This window comes from Orycteropus afer, unplaced genomic scaffold (assembly GCF_000298275.1).
Source record: "Orycteropus afer afer isolate SDZICR_OR568_19922 unplaced genomic scaffold, OryAfe1.0 scaffold00194, whole genome shotgun sequence".
Taxonomy (NCBI): Eukaryota; Metazoa; Chordata; class Mammalia; order Tubulidentata; family Orycteropodidae; genus Orycteropus; species Orycteropus afer.
Genome location: NW_006921781.1, coordinates 445,144 through 468,230, shown reverse-complemented (window position 1 = coordinate 468,230; position 23,087 = coordinate 445,144). Strand labels below are relative to the sequence as shown.

Below are 23,087 nucleotides of genomic sequence, written 5' to 3'. Positions count from 1 at the left end.
CTAAACACTGATAATATGGCCTGGTAGAAATGAGATACTCTTAAGAACTGTGAGAAAACAAAAGCAGAGCAGGATTGCTTCCAAATGTTACCAGGCATTTATTTAGACATACCACAATAACTAGGTCTAATAGGCAAGACTAAATACATAGAGAGGCAGCACCCTAACGGCTGATCTTGGTTACAGCTCTATGCTGCCCCCTAGTGGTTTTCTGTTTCATTACACCTTCCTTGGATTCAAGCTTTGGCCAATAGTTAAGAGCCTGTTAGCACAGGAATTCAAGATGTTAGATCTCCCAGAACCTCAAACCCTACAGTTAAAAACAAAGAGCCTTTTCCGGGCTAGAAACACAAAAACTGATGACATTTGGGACTCCAGTTCTGGTGAAAGGTTTTGTGATGAGGCTTACCAAATAGGCCACTCAAATCTCTTGGGACCCAAGCAATCTGACTGGCTTGTCAGATGCCTCCAAAGGGCCCAGAGACAAGGATGACTAGCATAGTTAGGTCAAAGAAGGGGGTAATTCTGGGGGTGAGGTGGGGATGGGTGGAGAGAAAAGTCACAGGGAGACAGAGTGTAGAAGGGCAAAAGGGGAGAGCCTTGTAACAGATCCGTGAGCTTCCTGGGAGTGTCCTGGGCCAAAAGGCCAGGCAGCGGGTGCTGTCCCAACCCACCCACTGGGCTTCACACCCTCTTCATTCCTTTCCCCATGAGGCAAGCGAACACTGTCATGACCATTTTAGGGTTCACTTCAACCAGGTCTTCTGGAAGGGCATATACTCGTGCTCCAATTTTTCGGGCCATGGAGATAGCATATCTGAAAGGGAGAAAAGAGGAAAAGATGAGGAGAGTTAAACAGAAAGTAGGATCCTCCAGGATCAGGGTTACCACTGATCAACTTTTAGAACAGAACTCACTCCTGGTATACCTGGAGCCAGTCACTAGCTTCCTCTTACTTTTATGGCACATCTTGGTTCGAAAAGTTCCTGACTGCATCAGACTTGCTGTGTCATCTCATGATAATTACCAATTTATTATTTGTTCCTGGAGACTTCCCCACCCCCACATTGCCTTTTTATGCCCGAAACCATGAGTATTCCCTTGGGCTGTACAGCATTCGGAGTCCCTGGTGGGGGGGACAAGTAGTTAACATGCTTGGTTGCTAAAGAAAAGGTTGGAGAGGTGTGCCTGGTGATGGACTTCCGAAAAATCAGCACATTTCTGCTCTGACACCCATGGTACTACTGTGAGTCAGAAATGAGTCGATGGCAACTGTTTTGGCTACACAGGATGATGTCATAGACCAGCACGTGAACTTGTGCTAGGAAGAGTTTGCAGACTGCATTTTAACTTCAGAAACATTTTCACAAGGAAGAAGAAAATGAATCTATAATACCTTGGCCTTACACATCAATTCATTCCTGGTTCCATTCGAATCTTTGCTCACATATATATGTATTTATTTATGTTACTGGGAGCTCTGGTAGCATAGTGCCTAAGGCACTTGACTGCTAACCAGAAGGCTGGAGGTTCAAACCCACCAGCCACTCCTTGGAAGAAAGATGGGGCAATCTACTTCCGTAGTGATACTGCCTCGGAAACCCAAGGAGGTGTCGCTATGAGTTGGGTCCAACTCGAAAGCACATAACAACAACAACAACAACAACAACATTTATGTTACTATAATGGGAGAACAGCCAGAGTCTTGTACATTTTCACGTGAAATTATCATAGCCGCATCAGAACATCTCTGCTCCATTTCTAGTTATAGATAACTGTTATTAGTTGTAATTTATTTTTGAATGAACCCACACTACTCCCTGGCAGTTCTTTTATTCACTTCATTTATTATCTGGTAGCCTCACACGGCAGCTATTGGGGTCTTTCCACTCTGCCCAAAGCCCTATTCTCCCTCCTGCTCTCCTAAATAACTTTAACTCTTACTTTATTGATCAAATTAAATTAAGAACATTAGGCAAGAGTAATGCCATTCTTTTTCCTCTGTCTTAATCATTAAGGAGCAAAAGGTTAAGTGCTCCACTGCTAAGCAAAAGGTTGGGGCTTTGAGCCCACCCAGTGGCTCCATGGAAGAAAGACCTGGAGACCTGCTCCTGTAAAGATTACAGTTAAAAAGCTCCCCGGGGCAGTTTCATTCTGTCACATGGGGTTGCGATGAGTTAAAATCTGTTTGACAACATACAACAACAACATCTTAATTATTCATTCTTTTAAGTAACATTTTTTAATTATATGTAAAATCTAGAGAAAAAGTACTTAAAAGTGAGAAAAGACAGCTTTAAGGAAGTCATGCACAAACTTGTATTTGTGACATAACCGTGCTTAGCATTTTATGTAGTTCCTGGTGGTGTAGTGGTTAAAGCATTTGGTGGCTAACCAAAAGGTCAGTGGTTCGAACCCACCAGCTGCTCCATGGAAGAAAGATGAGGCAATCTGCTTCTGTAAAGATTTACAGCTTTGGGAACCCAATGGGGGATTGCCATGAGTCAGAATCAACTTGAGGGCAGTGAGTTTGGTTTTTTGAGTTTTTTTTTTTAAACGTATTTTTCTAAGTAATTTTGTATCTTGTTCCTATAGGAGAGTACCTAGGAGTCTGAAGTCAAACTTTGAATGTTAGCTGCACCACTTAATAATCATGTGACCTTGAGCAAGTTTGTTAAATGTAATTCAATCCCCCTTGAACATCTGGACTCAAAACTTTCTTCTTTTTCTTTTTTTTTTAATTAATCTGTGTCTTCACGTGTGCTTTTCCCTCTGCTTGGGATACTCTTCCTGTCTCCTTCCCCTGAATTCTTCCTTCTTACTTATTCTTTTGATCTCAGCTTAAATGTTATTTGCTCTGCAGGGCCTTCTAAGGCCTTCTGATGGGTTCAGTCCCTTTCCTGTGCTCTCTGTATCCCCTGTACACACCACTTCATAGCACCCATTACACCTCTTGTAATTGCTGTTTAATTATTTAGTGTCTCCCCATCAGGCTGTGCTAAGCATGAGCACACCAGAAACACACGTCTTTACTTTCTTGGCCTGGGGACAGAGGTAACGGCACTGTTGGGGTTATAAAGCAGGGCTCCTGGACAAAGCCATTTGTTCACTCTAGTCCTGCTCTGAGAAAGGTGCCCTCTGGAGCAGGGGTAGGCAAAAGCTTTCTGTAAAGACAAGATAGGGAATATTTTAAGCTTTGAGGGCTTTATTACAACTACTCAATTCTGCCTTGTAATGGGGAAATTGTTGTTGTGTTGTTGTTTGCCGTCGAGTCGGCCCCGACTCATAGCGACCCCTCCTTGGGTTTCTGAGGCAGTATCACTACGGAAGTAGGATTGCCCAACCTTCCTTCTGAGGAGTGGCTGGTGGGTTTGAACCGCCAGCCTTCTGGTTAGCAGTCAAATGCCTTAGCCACTATGCTACCAGAGCTCCCAGTAGGGAAGTAGCCATCGGAAACAAATGAATAGGCATGATGGTGTCTCACTAAAACTTTATCTACAAAAACAGATAACGTGACAGGTTTGGCTCTTAGACTATAGTTTGCCAACCCTGGGCACTGTAGTAATCATTTGGCAGGTGGCCTGACTGTAAAGCAAATGGTAGCTACTCCCTACTTGGTAAAGACTCTGACTTTGAACCCCACCACTGCCCGTGTATATCCATGGATATTCACAAATGGAGTGTCTGCATTTGGAGCCCGTCATGTACAGACTAGTTAGGAAGTCTTCTATAGAGTATGATTAGGAAATGGGTTTTATGAAACTATAGGCATCCCCGACTTAAGTATGCAAGTTATGATGAACCACACTTACTGTCTGTTTTTGTTTCTAGTGGGGTTTTTGTACATTAGTTAATACATACTATATACAATGTTCTAGTGTGTAATTTGCTGACACTATCATTCTCAGTTGTTCACTCACAGATGTTTAATGCTCAATTTTATGATTTACTGTTCAAAACACTGCAGTAAAGATTTAGTTTTCTAAACTAAATCAGGGGGTTCAGTTGCTTGGAAACATGGACCCAAATTCTGATCCCTCTGTTAAAGTTGATAGGCAGATTTGGGAAGCAGTAAGATGGTACCATGAAATATATGAAGAAATAAAGAAAAGGACCATACAGACAATTCTACTAAGTTTCTTTCTTTCTTTTTAACATTTGATTGTGCTTTAGGTGAACGTTTGCTTAGCAAGTTAGTTTTCCAGTCAATGGTTCATACACAAATTTTTCCATGACACTGGTTGCAATTCCTGTCATGTGTCAGCCCTCCCCCTGTTTCCATTCATCTGCTTTTCCTGTTCCTCCCTGTCTTTTCATCTTTGGTTTTGGACAAATCGTGTCCCTTTGGTCTCATACAATTTATTGTTCTAGGAGGACATACTTCACTTGTTGTTGTTGTTGTTGTTTGCCATCGAGTCGGCCCCGACTCATAGCGACCCCTCCTTGGGTTTCTGAGGCAGTATCACTACGGAAGCAGGATTGCCCAACCTTCCTTCCGAGGAGTGGCTGGTGGATTTGAACCGCCAGCCTTCTGGTTAGCAGTCAAGTGCCTTAGGCACTATGCTACCAGAGCTCCTACATACTTCACAGGTGTTACTATAAAACAAATAGTAACACCTGTGAACAAATAGTAACATACTTCACAGGTGTTACTATTTATTTTATAGTCCCATCTGTTATTTACCTGAAAGGTGGGCTCTAGGACTGTCTTTAGTTTCAAGTTAGAAGGTTGTCTCAGGGCAATAGTCTTTGGGGTCCCTCTAATCTCTTTCAGAGCAGTAAATTTGGTCTTTTTTTTTGTTAGTTGAATTTTGTTCTACATTTTTTGCATTTGTAACTGGACATTCTATCGTGGCTTTAGTCAGAATGGTCAGTGGTGGCAGCTGGGCACCATCTAGTTCCTCTGGTCTCAGGTTACAGGAGGCTGTGGTTCATGTGAGGCATTAGTCCATTGGACTGATTGCTTCCTTGAATCTTCATTTTTCTTTGTTCTCCTTCGCTCCAGGCAGGAAGAGACCAATAGTTGCTTCTTAGATGGTTGTTCATAAGCTTTTAAGATTCCAGACATCACTTACCAGACTAGGATGTAGACTATTATTACCTTTATGAACCATGCTTTGCTAACTGATCTAGATGTTCCTTGAAACTATGGTCATTGGCCTTCAAGTCCAGTGATTCAGCCTTGATGTCTAAGTGGTTTCTAAACTGTGCCCCCTATGTGCTCCATTATATATATGAGTATATGTGCAGCATTTATAATTACATATGTAGAAATTTCCATCACCATATCTATACATGCCCTCTTTCTTTTCCATATAAACTTGGTGACTAGTTTTCTACTAATTTTCTTACTAAAAATGCCATCCCCATTCCCAGAGATAATCCAGATGATCCAGAACCTTCCACAAGTGAAGTTATTACCACAAACAGATGCCAATTAAAAAAATGCCAATATCATCCAACTTTTCTCCATCATCAGTAAATTTTTATGATTTGTGTATTTTTTTATGAATGTATGAATAGATCTGTAAGTTTATAGGTAATGTTTCCCAGAGACAAATAAAGATGAGGTTTATAACAGAGAGCGTGGGGGTGGGAGTGCATGGGAGGTAAGGACACAGGGAAGAGGTAACTACAGGAAAGAAGTGAGAAGAGAGCTGTTACACTGTGGGGAATTGCAGTCCATGTCTTGAGGCAAAACATGTATGAACTGCTGTATGGAAAATGAATTTGCTCTGTAAACTTTCACCCAAATCACAACAAAAATTAAATTAAAAAAAGATGACATTTATAAAGATACTACAAATAAAATGAAATAATAATTAAAACATAAGAAAAAGAAAAATGAGGTATTCAACTTACATCAGAACCAACTTTGTTGGAGCTGTTAGAATCGAACACTGTCATAAGTTGGTGACTATCTGTATAGACTTGCTTATCAATTATAAGACTGTTCTTATTTTTTGTCTTGTTCTCATTCTAATATTAAAATAAAAAAAACTCAGTGCCATTGAGTTGATTCTGACTCACAGTAACCTCCATTGGATTTCTAAGGCAGTAAATCTTTATGGAAGTAGATTGCTCCATATTCCTTCAGTGGAGCAGCTGGTGAGTTTGAACCACTGATCTGATTAGCAGCCAAATGCCTTACCCACTATATCACCAGAGAAAACTGGTGTTGTACCACCTTAAAATGTTGATGATGAGACTATAATAAATGATGAAAAGAAAAAGCATCAATAATAATAAGTGTTTCCATGAAGACACTAGCAATAGACTTTCCAGCTATCCCATTGCCATTCTGGTCCTTCCCTCTCACATCTCAGGTTTATTTACATACTTTGCATTGTTGAGCTTCTCCTCATCGTCCAGATTTTCAGTCTTCAGAAGGTCATAGTTAATGCAACCGGGTTGAATGGCATCAATGAGATCCAGAACAGGCAGACTTGTACTGATCTTCGGGTCCTGCATAGAGACAAAGGGAAGGCTTTTCAACATGCCTCAAAGTTACATCTGTTTGACTCAGAGGAAATGGATGATCCTTTCCTCTTCAATATAAACTTTATACAGCCTGATATGGAAAAAAGGAGCCCTGGTGGTACAGCGGTTAAAGAGCTTTGCTGAAAACCACAAGGTCTGTGGTTTGAACCCACCAACTGCTCCATGGGAGAAAGTTGTAGCAGTCTGCTTCCATAAAGAGTACCAGCCTATGAAGCAGTTCTGCTCTGTCCTACAGGGTTGCTATGAGTTGGAATCAACTGGATGTCAGTAGGATTTGGTTTTGATTGGTCTGGTATGGAATAGGTCACAGTACTCTACACAGCATTTCAAATCAACTGTAGTTTCTGTAGGAGGATCAGTAAGTTCCTGGCCATTCACTAAGCAGAGAAAACCCATTGTCTGCCAACCAAAAACCAGTTGTGGTCAAGTTGATTCTGATTCATGGTAACTTGTGTTGTAGAGTACAACTATACTGTATATGGGTTTCAAGGCTGTGGCTTTTCAGAAGCAGATAGCCGGGCCTTTTTTTCTAAGTGCGTCTGGACGAACTTGAACCTCCAAACTTTTGGTTAGCAGTTGAGTGCAATAACAGTGTGCACCACTGCAGGACTCCTGTCCGCCAACAAGTGTGAGATTATTCTCAAATAGTTAAAGGAAAGGTGTTAGTATAATCAGAGAAAAGCGTGTTGTTGTTGGGTGCCAGTGAGTCGATTCTGACCCACAGTGACCCTGTGTGACAGAGCAGAACTTTCCCACAGTGTTTCCTAGGCTATAATCATCATGGAAGCAGATCATTGGGTCTTTTCTCTCATGGAACTGCTGGTGTGTTTGAACCGCTGACCTTTGGGTTAGCAGCTTGACCACTGCACCACCAGCACTCCTGAAAAAAGCAAAGAGGTTGAAATATAATTTATCTAATATAACTACCAGCAATGTAGTGATAGTAGGAGAAGGATGATTTGAAAAAGAAACCACGAGAAAGGAGAGACTAAAAGTATCTGGAGAAACCTTTGCTTCAATTTGAGAGGACATCACAGAGGTGACTGAGGTGACTAGCAGGGTTAGGGATGAGAGGACAGATGGATATAAGCTCCAGTGAATGCTCCTTTCTTGGAGACCTCAGGAAAAAGAACATTCTGTAGGCCCATGAAGACAGTGAGGACAATTTTGTGATTATCTGCAATGTCCAAACCCATTGCTGTTGAGTTGATTCCAACTCACAGCAACCCTATAGCACAGAGCAGAATCACCCCACAGCTGTTAATGAAGGCTGTAAATCTTTACAGAAGCAGACAGCCAAATCTTTCTTCCATGGAGGGCTGGTGGGTTCAAACTGCCATTTTGGTTGGCAGCCAAATACTTTACTGCACCACCAGGGCTCCCAGTTTTCCCAGCTCTCTCAAGGTTAGCTCACTTGATTGTTACCACATGCTCCAGGTGTAGGCATAGGCATCTGCCTGTGATGTACAGATGTGTAAAGGGAGTTTCTGATGCCTAGTGACTTGCTCGTAAGTGATGGAGCTGGGATTTGGACCCAGGGTGCTTTGGTGGCATAGTGCCCAAGGCATTTGACTGCTAACTAGAAGGCTGGCAGTTCAAACCCACCAGCTACTCCTCAGAAGGAAGGTTGGGCAATCTACTTCCATAGTGATACCACCTTGAAAACCCAAGGAGGAGTCTCTGTGAGTTGGATCCGACTCGTTGGCAGTCTTACTTTAGTGCAAGAAAAAGGAGCTCTACTAGCATAGTAGGTAAGGCATTTGCCTGCGAACCAGAGGTTGGCAGTTCAAACCCACCAGCTCTGAGGGAGGAAGATGAGGCAATCTACTTTCATAAAGATTTACAGCTTAGGCAACCCAGTGGGGGCTGCTAAGAATTGGAAATGACTCAATAGCAGTGGGTTTAGTTTTCTTTGTTTAAGTGCAAGAAAAGGCTTGAAATCTTTTCAGTGATTTAAAAGCTTCACAAGCAGCAAGTCAGGGTGATTATGTGAAGAATTTGTTTTGAGTAGGAGTTGGTTCAATTGTTTCAAAGTGAGGGCAGATTTACACAACATTAAAGGACAAGTATAAGTTGTCTGCAAGTCAGACGTTCATAACCTGGGGACTGCATGTACAATGGGTCTGTTTTTTATGTATTTCTGGTTAATAAAAGGACTCCAGCAAAATTAAACTCAGCAATCATTATCTGGTTTTTCACCAACAGCTTTAGCTTTTACCCTCACAGAAATATTTGGTGGAGAAGCACAGAAATGGGAAGATTCACATTTTATCCTCATTCTTACTTTCTTGTCCACATTTTGTGAAGGTGCTGACAGGCAGAGAAATGGGGCCAACAACTGATGGCAGAAGTAGATGATGAGGGAACAGGATTATTTCCAAACTGGTTAATCAAGGGTAGATTGAGTTCATTTTCCTAAGGGTTTTGTGCACTTAAGAGAAATGTGGAGGCTAATGTGACGTTTTCCTTTGGTACATAGTATGGCCCTTTTAATTGATCTCATTTGGTAATGGCTTAATGGAAAAACAGAAGAAAAGTACCTCAGAGCATCACAAGGAACAAAGGAACTGTCATGCATTCCCAAGAGTGAGCCCCAGCATAGCTTGCCAAACTGTGCCCCCAGAGCATCCTGGGAGCCACAGAGTAATGTAATGGGCTGGAGCAGCAGCTGTTTTACAAAAGAAGCATCCTGGGCTATTTAACTAGTTACCTCATGTTGTTTTTATTTGTCAGGGAGTTGGCTCCAACTCATGGTGACTCCATGGATAACAGAACAAGGTGATGCCCAGTCCTGCACCACCCTCATGACTGGTTGGGGATCAAACGCTGTTCCATTGTGAGTTTTTGGAATTAGATCTCCATTCTTTCTTCCTAGTTCATTGTAGCCTGGAAACTGCTGAAACCTGTTCAGCATAATAACAACATATAACCCTCCACTGACAGTGGTGGCTACGCTTGAAGTCTTTGGCCGGAAATCAAGCTGGAGCATCCTCGGGGAGGTGAGAATTCTACAATTCAACTACCAATGCCTTAGTCACTTTATAAGTAGTGGTTTAAATGACCTATAGATACACTCTGCTCTACAACTTCATCCCACGGGTAAAATGTTTTCCCCTCATTTATGTACCAACATTGGCAATTACCAGCCAGGACCTCAGGAAATGATTGAGCTTCAGTTTCCTCACCTATGAAATGAGGACTATAGTAAAGCCTACTTCCAAAGGTCTGTGAGGATGAAATGAGAGAACATGAACAAGAAATCCTTGGCACTCAGTGTGCATTCACTATTGGTAGTGCTCTCCATAAAGTTTTCAAGGCTATGACCTTTCAGAAGCAGATCACCAGGCCTTTTGTCCAAGGTGCCTCTGGGTGGGTTTGAACTGACAACCTTTCTGTTAGTAGTAAAGTGCTTAATTGTTTGTGCCACCCAGGGACTCCCTTCATCTGCTCTTACTGGTGAGGAGAGATTTGAATTTTCTCTAGATTTTGAAGCAAGGGAATTAATATTATGAAGAATTGCATCCTTGACTGTGTTAACACATTTCTGAAGGCATCCTGACCTATATGCTAGCAGAGCGTAGTTAAGGGGCACAGGCTTTATAATATGAATCATATGTGCAGGTTGCTTGAGGAAGAATCTATGAATAATGCATGAAACTCAAGACAATAAAATATAATGCTGTTATTAATAAAAATTGGGTTTGGCAATGGTCACTAGGAGGAGCAGGTGACGCAGACTGCATCAGATGACACTGTCAGAGGGGGTGACATCAAAATGTCTACAAAACTTTTGTGCAGTGTTTCAGCAGAAATTTATTATTTTGAATAAAAATATCCCTACAGTTAGTTGTAAGGCGCTCTGGTGGCATAATTGGTAAGGCATTTGGCTGCTAACCACAAGATTGGCAGTTCAAATCTACCAGCTTGAGAGAAAGATGAGGCAATCTACTTCCATAAAGATTTACAGCTTTGGAAACCCAGTGGGGGTGGCTACAAGTCATAATTGAGTTGATGGCAGTGGGTATGGTTTTAGTTCATGGGTAGTTAGTTATAACAATAAAAACAGGTTTTGCAAACCCAACTTACAAATATCTATATACCGACAGGGCTAAAACTCTATGCTAATTTACTTTTTGAACATTCTAAAGCACTTCTGGGAGCTCTGGTGGCTTAGTGCCTAAGGCACTTGACTGTTAACCAGAAGGTGGCAGTTCAAACCCACCAGCCACTCCTCAGAAGGAAGGTTGGGCAATCTACTTCCATAGTGGTACTGCCTTGGAAACCCAAGGAGAGGTCGCTGAGTTGGACCTGACTCGACAGCAGTGAGTTTGGTTTGTTTAAAGCACTGCTTTCCAGAGCTGTCATTACCCAGTTACAATGATGCTTAGATTCCTGTGGCTTCGTTTGCGTATGCTACAAGCACACACTGTTGTCTGTTGCTGCCAACGTTTTTGTTCACCTGTGCCGGCAGTGGCTGGTTTTGTCAAACTTTCTAGTGTTTTAGCTACAATAGTGTGGTAAATAGCATCTGTGAACCTATATTAATAACTTTTGTGAGAATGAAGTAGTAATTAAAAGAAGCCGAAAAATCAAAAAAGGCTTCCACTTAGTTACTAATAATGTCACAGCTAATAGTGTTATAATTCAATGTAGAAAGATTTTACCAATTTTGTTGTTATTATTCATATAATCTAAGAAATGTCACATTTAAGCAATTTACAACTATACTACATATTATTCTATGATTAGAATTAATAATAAACATCACTAAGGATTCTGTATGGTCTGGTCCAGTCAAAGATGCATGGGGTGGGTGACACCATGAATTACCACACTGGGTAGCAACCAACCCCATGAAATACCACACTGGGTAGCACCAACCCTAGTGACAGCACTGGGACTTTGATACAATTACACAACTGTGTTTGAAGCCAGCTAGTTTAGAAAACTTTTTTGTCTTTGAGTCCAGCTAAGCTAGAGAGAAAGCCTCTTACCACTCCTAGGGATGGGACCTAGGGGCAACATAGGCAATAAAGAAGCCAAATACAAAGAAACAACCCTATCTCATTTCCTGCCAACCCTCCCATTTGCAACCATTAATTCCGAGCTGGTCCCAACTAGATTCAGGAGCATAAGCAAAAAGAACAACCCTGCCCTCTAGGCTGAACCTGGAACATTAGGACTCATGTCAAAAAAAACCAAACCAAACTCACTGCTGTCCAGTTGCTTCGACTCATAGTGACACCTCCTTGGGTTTCCAAGACGGTATCTTTACAGAAGTAGATTGCCCAGTTTTCCTTGTCAGGAGTGGCTGGTAGGTTTGAACCACCAGCCTTCTGGTTAGCAGTCAAATGCCTTAGGCACTACAGACTTATGTCAAGGAACCCAAATCACCAGAATTACATCATTGGTACTACATGGACCCATTTCAGAAGCTAGGAGTCTGTTGGTCACTTCCCTGCTAGGGTATAACCCCGCCCTCTATGAATAAGGCATAGCACCTCCCCCAAATCTTTGAATATGTATAACTCCCCACTTCTCTGTAGGCTTTAACACTTCTCCAACTGCTTTTGTTTGGGGAGACAGAGCTCTGAAAACTAGTCCCCTGTTTCCTTATATGTTGAGAGATAATAAAAGCTATACTGAAAACTCTAATCTGCCTGCCTCTGAGTTATTCTTAGCCGGAGCACGAGCAGCGGACCCCCCTTATTTTGGAAGGTTCACTTTTTCTCAAACAACGTCACATGGGAGAGTATTAAACATTTCAGCATTATAATGTTAAAAACAAGAGTCATGAATCTGTGCACATTTTAAAAAGAATATCATATTTTCTGTTACTCTGAGAGGACAAGCCCTAAAAGGAAGCATAAAAAGACAGCTTTATTATTGTTAGTTACTATGGCAGAAAGTGAAATGTAAGAAATTTGTCAATGAAATGGACTGTGAACATCAAAACAATAATGGGTCATTCAAGCAAACTCAAAATGGGAATGGAAACCTCAAGTACCCATAGTGAAGGTCACTTTAAAATTTAGTGCAGACAATAAAGATAAGCATAGAGTCAGGTGGCCTCTTGCAGTTAACTAGGAATTTTACCTTGAAACTGGAGATGGATGAACTTTTCCCTGCCTCCTTCAGTGTTGCATTCACCCAGTTGACAATAATGTCATCATTGACCTTCTGCCCACCACCAATTTCTTCCAGGATATTCAGTGTGTACCTGCACAAAATCAAGAACGATTTCTGAAACAAAGTTGCTAAAGAATTCAATGTAACAGAAAGTCACGAGTCAAAATTGTCTTTTCTTTCTACGTGTATCACAGAATATAGCTTAGACACCATTACATTAGAGGAAAAAAGAGTAACAGCATTAGTGAAAAAAGAAGTAACTTAAAAGGGAACTTTATGGTTGTTATCATGAAATGTAAAGCAAGTACATCCTAAGTACCCTCATTGCTCTGTGCAGGATGAAAGAATAGAAGAGAAGGAAAAGAAACGAAAAAGAAGCAAAGAATTTGAACCAGTGAATTTTTTTCTTAAAGGAATCATAAAAATCAAAGACTACTCAATGCTAGGAAACCCCAAGTAGCCAAAAATACTACAGGGAAATACAAGAGTTTCTTTTTTATATCAATTATAAGCAGAAGTTTAGAGAAAAGATAATCTCTGGTCTTGTATTAGACCTTAAATTCTAAAGCACTTGGTTTGTGGAAGGCTGTGGTCTGCAGTGGGAGCCCTAATTCTATTTTGAGGCTTTACTTAAGTCTTGGACATCATTTGGGTTCTTTCTGACCATTAAACCAGCATTGTGGTGATGCGTAGACACGTTCCAGGACAAACCTAGGGAGGGGCAGTTTGCCTTCAGGGAGAATGTGGTTGAAAGTAGATTATGCTCACACAAAGAGCTAGGCACCTTGCCTGAGTGTGTCCTTTTCTAATTTATGCTAAGGTTGGGGTCCTGGTATTGTTCTGTAGCCACCTTGTGGCTCTGACTCAGGTCACATGGTGATGAGTCATATGGGTAGTCAAGGACCAGGACAATCCTGTAACTTTTCTAGCATCAATTATGTATTTATCCCAATCATGATCCTTTCCCCCATTCTGTAGTCCCACCTGTGACAGTGATGAATGGATCTGCCACCAATCATGATTTTGTGATGATTCCCTTTGTTTTCAATCCTATATAATTAGCCCCATGGGTAATGGCTAATGGACTCCATTCAGCTTTCTATACTGTGTACCTGCTGATGGTTTCCCTCATCCTGGATGGACCATCTTTGTTTTGTCTTTGTCCTGTCCAAAGCTTCATAAAAGTATCTCTACTGAATCTGTTTGAATCTAGGGTCTCTCTTCCCCTATTATTGCCTGAAGGTAGGAATCACCTCAGATACATAGTGTGATGAGAACTGAGTTTTTTTGGGAAATACTTATTAAGAAGATGTTTTGAGATCCAAAAATTCCATGGTGCAGAGAACAATCAACCACCCTAGAGCCAGAGCTACTCGTTCTCAAAGGGGAAATACAAAGTAGAAAGCTGAACAGCTGAGCAACAAGCAGGTGTGTTGACTTCATGGTTCAGTTTGCCAGAGGCGTCAAATTACGCAAGAAAAACCTGCAAGGCTTGGATTGCGGTGTGAACTTTTCAAACTGAAACTCAAGTATCCTGCGATTGAATCTCTCAGAAGGGCTGACCTAAATGAAGTCACTCTCTACTTGACTGTCCCAGGATTTTGCTTACATAATCCCTCAGGAATCTTCCTCCAGTTACTGCCTCTACAGAAGCCCAATTCACCCACGATTTTCCACACTGTTGTCATCCCTAATTCCTGAAATAGGAACTGTCTTACTTCTTCCAGGTCAAAGCTTAACCATTTGTGCCACTCGGACTCCTAACCTGAGGAAACAAACTAATTTTTTTTAGTCTTCTAGCAGCTCCATTCATTTTAGGACTTAATTTTCATATTCTTTGGTCAAGAGTTATAGCCTTGCTTTACTGACAAACTCAAGCGACCAGAACCAGTACTTCTGACCCACCTCTTGAGCTATGGAAGTAAATGGTACAGGAGAAAGGTTTACCTTTATACAAAGATCTACCCCTGAAAGTAAAAAAAGCCACTAAGGAACAGGCGTCTTTATAGAGTTACAGAAAATTGTGGGGATGGTTGACTGCATTCTGGGGCTTAAGAATCGCCTTTCACAGTGGGACACAGAGCTTTGGTGAACACAGTTTCAGATTACCCACCAAGCTAACGAAGGCTGAGTGTTCAAACCCACCAACCACTCCTCGGAAGGAAGATTTCTGTAGTGATACTGGCTCAGAAAACCCAGGAGGGGTCACTGTGAGTCGGATCTGACTCAACAGCTGTGAGTTTGGTTTGGATTTGGAAGGTAAGCATGGTCTTACTTGTGATTACTTACTAATCTATAGTGAACAATTTCACATCTTTTCACCACACTGAAGATTCTACTTCTAGATATGGCTGGCATCTGTCTCTCTCCCAACCCTTTAGCACCTTCTTACAGAATCAAAACCTTTTTCGAATTTGCAGTCTTTGACAGGTGTGGAGCACCCAGGAAGCAAGATAAACAGAGGCTTATATGTGCTTACATAAGAATCTGTAGTGAACAGTTTCACATGTTTTTAAGCCTATGCTTACCTTACTTATTAGGTTATCCACCCCTTGGTAAACACAAAGTAGTCTTTCTGTCACCTCAAGTGAGAGGCAGAGGTTTAAAATGAATGTGATACCCACTTGTAAGAACAATGATGAAAATAAAGGATAGAATTGCTGGACCCTCAACTTTAGACAGTCCACCAGGCAATTAATCATCTAAACGTAGAATCAACATTTTCAAAGAAATTAATTGGGTCTGCATGCATTCCAAATTTTCTTTTTGAGATGATCATTCCATATTGTTAAACATGTTTTTGGGCAAATGTGCAATTAAATGGAACCCTCCAGATGGGATCCCATCATTAGTGGTGTTTGCAAAATGCACTATGCTGGAAAGGTCCCTGTCAAAACAGAACAATCACATAAGCCCCAGTTCTGCATTCCACAAAACAGGACTGGGGAAATGTGGCTGTGCTGCCATGAGAGGGGCTGCAATTACTGCATGCTTTCCTGCCTTCTAATTCTGGTTTTAGTTATTTAACATTTGGTGCAGAGAGGGGGAAAAAAAAATCTCACTGCCATCAAGTCGACTCCGACTCATAGAAATCTCTTTGGGTTTTCAAGACAGTAAATCTTTAGGGAAGTAGATCGCCCAGTCTTCCTTCTGCAGACTGGCTGGTGGGTTTGAACCATCAACCTTCTGGTGAGCAAGCAAATGCCTTAGGCACTACACCACCAGATCTCCTTCTGGTGTAGAGACAAACCTAGTAAGATGTGTTTTGTTTTCTGAAAGACTACCCCCACTTCTTCATCCCAAGCTCATTTTAATTTTGGAGCGTGCACAGATTTACCTGCCTCAGATTCTGTTCATTTGCTTGAGTGTAACTATCATTGCTGTCTGACATCAGCTTACTTGTTTCAGGCCTTTGTCTCCAAATGTATACACACACAATTTGTCAGCTTTCCAACTGGAGAACAATTTCCAAACTACTGAAGGGGAAAGGGAATACATACACATCTCTCATTTGTTCATAGGGGGGAAAATGACATGCTATTTATTACCCAGATAAATGACCAAATTAGCACATCTGTGCAATCCACGGAAATAAATTCCAGCTAGAACCGGCTGTGAATTTAATAGATCTCTTACTATGTGCATGCAAACAAACAAAAAAATCCCTTCTGGCAGCATTTAAATAATTATCAATCATGGTTTTTCTTCTACAACAGTAATGTAAATGTCTGTCCACTCTCTTATATGCACAATGCTTCTGAGTAAATACCTGTGGAAAACATGGCTTATTCACCAGATAGAGCAGAAGTGGACTGTAACTTATCATATATATTTGATACTTTATTGTATAAAATATGACTTCTGGCCATATTTCCCTCAAACTTCCAAACAAAAGATCATATTACAAGGTGCTTTTCAGATGCTATGAAATTCAAAACAGAATATCACTAAAACAGAGTATTTCAAAAAGTATTTCATATTTGAAAATTCTGACTCAATTATTGCAATCAAAACAAATTATACATTGTTTTTCAAGAAATCACTACCAAAAGCCAAGCCAATCTGTTAAGAATTAAAAACATATATGAGAGACAATAATGAGTGGCTTACAAATCAATTCTGTAAACATACTTGTGAGAATGGCCCTAAGGAACCTTCAGTGAAGTTCTAGGTACATACAGTCAAATAGAAGATAGTGTTGATATCTATATAGTTCTTTGGATTTTTGTGCCAGAGGAACCTATAGCATCTGCCTCGCATTATTAAAGAGATCCTAGTTTAGTAAGGGAGCTCTGGTGGCATAGTGCCTAAGGCTTTGACTGTTAACCAGAAGGCTGTAGGTTCAAACCCACCAGCCACTCCCTGGAAGGAAGGTCGAGCAATCTACTTCCATAGTGATACTGGCTCAGAAACCCAAGGAGGGGTCTCTATGAGTTGGATCTGACTCCATGGCAGTGGTTGTGTTTTTTGGTTAGTTTAGTAAAGGGTTGTTGTTGTTGTTGTTATGTGCTGTCGAGTCAGACGCGACTCATAGTGACCCTTTCTTGGGTTTCCAAGGCAGTATCATTACAGAAGTAGATTGCCCTGTCTTCCTTTCAAGGAGTGGCTGGTGGGTTTGAACCACTAGCCTTCTGGTTAGCAGTCAAGTGCCTTTAGGCACTATGCTACCAGAGCTCCTTTCGTAAAGGGTAGTGGAGCTTTATATTTGGTAAAGAAAATGTGAATCAGGTAGTGAAATCTATTGTGATCACTCTGGTTACCCGACATCCTGGAAACATTGGCGTAATTACATTGAGGACCTGTCTACAAATATTAGGGTCTATGGACAGTGACTTGGGAATAAAGCAGAAGTGCTTAGAAACACTACAAACCTTGTCTTTGCCATTACCTTGTTAGATATAATGCAATGTGACATTTGGTTTCTGGGCTTTCTTCCAGATAGAAAGTGAATTAAATCATAGTAATATAGGCTCTATTTTAGAATGTGAGATTTCTGTCTAGTCAGAACTCAAGTATAGGGGGAATGATCAAAACACTTAAAAGTGAACTATTTTATAAGCTCTGGTGGTGTAGTGCCTAAGGCATCTGACTGCTAACCAGAAGGCTGGCGGTTCAAACCCACTAGTCACTCCTCGGAGGGAAGACTAGACAATCTACTTCCAGAAAGGTATCACCTCAGAAACCCAAGGAGGGGTTGCTATGGGGAGAAATTGACTCAATGGCAATGAGGTTTTTTTTTTTAATTTTTTTTAAATACTTAAAGATTTGCTACCTAAATGTCTTCCAAGGCTTGTGTTTTTATACTATTTTTTTTCTTACAACTCATTTTCTGTTTGTATATATTATTATATTCTATTATAGTTTAACTATAATAATAACTACCATCCATCTGTCAGTTTGTCATGCTGTGGTGGCTTGCATGTTCCTATGATACTGGAAGCTATGTCACCAATATTTCAAATACAGGGTCATCCTTGGTGGACTGGTTTCAGTAGAACTTCTAGATTAAGACAGATGATGAGGAAAGGTCTAGTGACCTACTTCAAAATATTAGTCAATGAAAACCCTATGGATCATACAGAATATTGTTCAATATAGTGTTGGCAGATGTACTCCTTAGGGTAGAGGACACTCAAAACACACAATAGCTACAATAATGGACTCAAGCTTAGTAACAACTGTGAAGATGGCACAGGACCGGGCAACATTTCATTCTTTTGTACATGGGGTCACCATGAGTGAGCATCAACTCTACAGCCACTAACAATGCAACAACAACAACAAAACAACGTGTTGTTGTTGTTGTTATGTGCCGTCGAGTCGGCCCCGACTCATAGCGACCCCTCTTTCGGTTTCCGAGGCAGTATCACTACGGAAGTAGGATTACCCAACCTTCCTTCCAAGGAGTGGCTGGTGGGTTTGAACCGCCAGCCTTCTGGTTAGCAGTCAAGTGCTTTAGCCACTATGCTAGTTTAACTAATATTGCCAGGTAATTCTCAATTGATCAAGTTTATATTTAGCTCCAAGAGATATCTAAAGTTCTCTACTGAAGAAATAGCAGGAAATTCTGCTTTTGGCCATAACAGACCAGATTTATTCTTTCATTTGAAACACTTAAAAAAAATAAAATAAAACCATGAAAAACATATTAAACAATGCTTTTTAGACATTAAACAAAAGGCAGCATATGACAGTGGCCTCTGAAAGCAGAAAAACCACCAAAATGAGCCCTAAAATTGCCCCATCTCACTGTGTGGGGAGAGTTTCCAGGCTGCAGGCAGGTAGAAAAAAACAAAACAGAGCATGGCAGTCCATAAGAGGTAAAGGGACAGAGGTGAGAAACCAGGGAAGACAAAACCGACACCAAACCAAACTCACTGCCGTTGAGTTGAATCTGACTCATGGCGACCCCTCCTTGGGTTTCCGAGGCAGTATAACTATGGAAGTAGATTGCCCAACCTTCCTTCCGAGGACTGGCTGGTGGGTTTAAACTGCCAGTCTTCTTGTTAGCAGTCAAATGCCTTAGGCTAGAATTTTGGGTCAAAATGCTGGAAAGGAGAGAGCTGCATGGAGAGGAGGCAGTCACACAGAAAGAGAGCCCCTGAGATCTGCAGAGGGTCCCCCTCCAGTCTTCAGCTGAGGACTGCTTCATGCATGCATATGAAGAAACTACCAGAGACTGGGAAAGAACCATCAGAAATGAACCGACAGAACAGTCCTCGCAGCTCACAAAGGCCTGCAAATAATCTGGTTCCCCCCAGTTAAAGTACAAAAATCTCACGGCACATGGAACATCAGGTAAAGTACTCAGAAGAGGATTAGCTCAGTAGTGAGAGGCAAAATTAGGAATAAACTAATTAACAATTAAGCTTAAAAGTAGGCCTCAAAAGGCTAAAACTGCATTTAACTGTATGTAACTTACCTGCATCCCAGAACAAAATTCAAGAATACTTAAAGAAATACAGAAATATCCAGCACCCTCCAAGGTAAAATTCACAATGTCTGGCATATAATAAAAAATTAGCAGGCACGCAAAGGAGCAGGAAAATATGACCCATAATGAGAATAAAAATCAATGAGTAGAAACAGACTCAGAAATAATTTTTATTTTAACTATATTCTAACTGTTCAAAGAAGCAGAAGAATGATATGGGAGATATCAAAAAGATCCAAATCAAATTTCTAGACATGAAAATAACAGTGAAACTTGTAAGAACCAGAACTTGACAGGACTACATTGTTTTTCCAGGTCTTGCAAGTTTTCTGCATTTGACAGGGTGCAGTCTTACCCTTTTTTTTTTTTTTTTAAAAAAACTTTTAATTCTGATTTGGGTGAAGTCTTACAAAGCAGATTCATTTTCCACTCAATAGTTCATACATATTTTCCTTCGTGACAATCCCCACAATATAATAGCTCTCTTCCCACTTCCTCTCTGTGGTTACCCTTTCCCCATGTCTTTTTTACCTATGCATTCCTGCCTCCCTAGCTTTCTCTCTGCACAAATGCTACTCTTCTGATCTCCTATGGTTGATTGTTCTAAGGAGTGAATCTCCTTGGTGTAATTGTTCAGCTCATAGGCCTGTTTATTGTTTGGCTGAAAGTTAAACCATGAAACAGAGTTCAATTCCAGGCTTCAAGGGTGACTAGAGGCCATAGTCTCAGTGGTTTCACCTGTCTCTGTCAAACCAGTAATTTTGATTTGTTTCTATTTTTGAATTTTTTTCCACATTTTTCTCTCACTTTCCGGGATCTCCAATTTTTATCCTTTCCCAAGTTGTTGGCATTGGTAGCCAGGCATCATCTAGTTCTTCTGGTCTCAGGGTCATGTAGGCTGAGGTTTCCATGGTCCATTAGTCCCTTGGACTAATTGTGTCCATGTGTCATTGATTTCTTCACTATTCTTTACTCCAGATGAGGAGAGACCAACTGTTGCATCTTAGATGTTCACTCACAAGCTTTCAAGACCCCAATTACTACTTACCAACATAGGATATAGAACAATGTTTTTGTATACCATATTGTGCCAATTGAGCTTTATGTCCCCCATGACCATAGTCCCCAGTCCACAGGCCCAGTCTCTCAAAGTGCTTGGTTGTGGCTAAGAAGTTATCCTAAATTTGTCCTCATTGTTGTTGTTGTTATGTGAGTAGCTCTATAATATATATGGACATTTTAATAGCATATACAGATACTTATGTAGGAATATTATCTGCCAAACCTATATATGATCATGGGTATATTTCCATTCATGTGGGCATACCTACCTGATCTTCTTGCCTGTCTACCTATGTATTCCCCAGTAGACTAGTGTTTGTTATTAGGGATAATGTACTATTATGATGTAATGGTATTTACCTTTGGTGTCTGTACCTCTTGTTCACTTCTCTGTGCCTTCCTTTTCCTTAGTGATATTGTGCTGGTCACATGCTTTTGTTATATTGCCTTTCCCTTTACCCAAATCAGCACATATCTCTTAACTAGTCCGTTATTATCCCTCCCCTCCCCTCCCTGATAACAAACAAAGAAAATGCCCTCCACTGTGTAAACCTTTCCCTGACTTTTTATAATAACAGACTCATACAATATTTGTTCTGTGATTGACTTATTTCACTCAGCATAATGTCCTCAAAGTTTGTGAAGTGATTTGCAGATTCTTCATTATTCTTTAATGCTGCATAGTATTCCACTGTGTGTATGTACCATGGTTTGGTTATCCATTCATTCATTAATGGGCATTTAGGCCATTTCCATCTCCTTGCTACTCTGAACAGTGCTGTGATGAACGTGGGTGTGCATACATTTCAAATATATTACCTCTTTAAGATATATTCCTAGTAATGGGATTGCTGCATCAAATGGTATTTCTATTTCCAACTTCTAAAGGAAGCATTATACCATTATCCACAGTGGTTGTACTGTTTGACAATTCCACTAGCAGTTTATGAGAGTTCCAATCTCTCCACACCATCACCAGTATTTGTTGCTTTCTGTCTTGTTGAACTTTGCTAGTAATGCTGGGGTGAGATGATATCTCACTGTTGTTCTGATTTGCATCTCTCTAATGGCTAACGATTGCGGCCATTTTTTCATGAGTTTTTTAGCTGCCTGAATGCCTTCTTTGTTGAAGTTATCTGTTCATGTCCTTTGCCCATTTTTTAATTGGATTTTTGGCTTTTTGATGTTGAAGTGTTGAAGTTTTCTATAAAATTTAGAGATAAGTCCCTTGTTTGATATACCATTGCCAAACATATATATATATATATTTACCCATATATGTTGGTTCTCTTTCTATTACTTTGGAGAAGTCTTTTGGTGTGCATAAGAATTCGATTTTTAGAAGGTCTCAGTCATATAGTGTATGTTCTGCTATTTGTGCATTTTGGGTTATGTTTGATTATTTATGCCATAAATTAGGGCCCCTACTTTGCTCCTATTTTATATTTGATGAGCTTAATAGTTTTGGGTTTTACATTTAGGCCTTTGATCCATCTGGAGTTAGTTTTTGTGTATGGTGTGAGGTATGTATCTTGTTTCATTTTTCTGCAAATGGATATCCAGTTTTTCCAGCACTATTTGTTAAATGAACTGTCTCTCCCCTTACTGGGTTTCAGCCCTTTGTCAATGATCAGCTGTCCATAGGTAGATGGATCTATTTCTGAATTCTCAATTCTGTTCCACTGGTCAATGTGTCTGTCCTACCAATACAGGCTGTCTTGACTACCGTGGCCGTATAGTAGGTTTTGAGATTAGGGAGTATGAGACCTTCTACTTTGTTTTTCTTCTTCAGTAGTGTTTTGCTTATCTGAAGTCTGTTTCATTTCCATATAAAATTAGTGATTGCTTTTTCCATGTTTTTAAAGAATGTTGATGGGATCTGGATTGGGATTGCACTGTATGTATAGATTGCTTTGAGTAATATTGGCATTTTTAGTGTTCAGTCTTCCTATCCATGAACATGGTATGTTCTTCCATTTATGTAGGTCTCTTACAATTTCTTGCTGTAGTGTTTTATAGTTTTCTTTGTATAGGTCATTTGTGTCTCTAGTAAGATTTATTCCTAAGTATATTATCTTTGTGGTAACTATCGTAAATTGTATTGCATTCCTTACTTCCTTTTCAGAGATCTGTTTGTTGATGTAGAGGAACCCAACTGATTTTTGTATATTGGTCTTGTATCCTGCCATCTTGCTGCATCTTTAAATTAGTTCCAGTAGTTTTCTTGCTGTGTCTCTTTGTTTTTCTATGTATAGGATCATGTCATCTGCAAATATAGTTTTACATTTTTTCTAATTTGAATGCCTTTTATGTCTCTTTCTTGCCTCATTGTCCTGGCTAGGATTTCCAATACAATATTGAAGAAGTAGTAAGAGAGGACATTCTTCTCTGCTTCCATTCACAAGGGGGCATGTTTTGAGTCTCTCTCCACTGAGAATATCATTGGCAATTGGTTTTAGTA

The 23,087-nt window shown here is 40.4% G+C and overlaps 1 protein-coding gene across 1 annotated transcript in view; it reads right to left on the bottom strand.

Annotated features, from left to right (window-relative positions):
- Window positions 1-684: 684 nt before the first annotated feature.
- The window catches only part of LCP1 (lymphocyte cytosolic protein 1), a 56,768-nt gene continuing 34,365 nt past the window's right edge, over window positions 685-23,087 (bottom strand). Inside the window, exons 13-15 of the mRNA XM_007947812.2 lie at window positions 12,598-12,721; window positions 6,341-6,465; window positions 685-817 (exon numbers count right to left, since the gene is read on the bottom strand). Coding sequence (XP_007946003.1) covers window positions 685-817; window positions 6,341-6,465; window positions 12,598-12,721 — 382 coding nt within the window. The remainder of the gene's footprint in view (window positions 818-6,340; window positions 6,466-12,597; window positions 12,722-23,087) is intronic.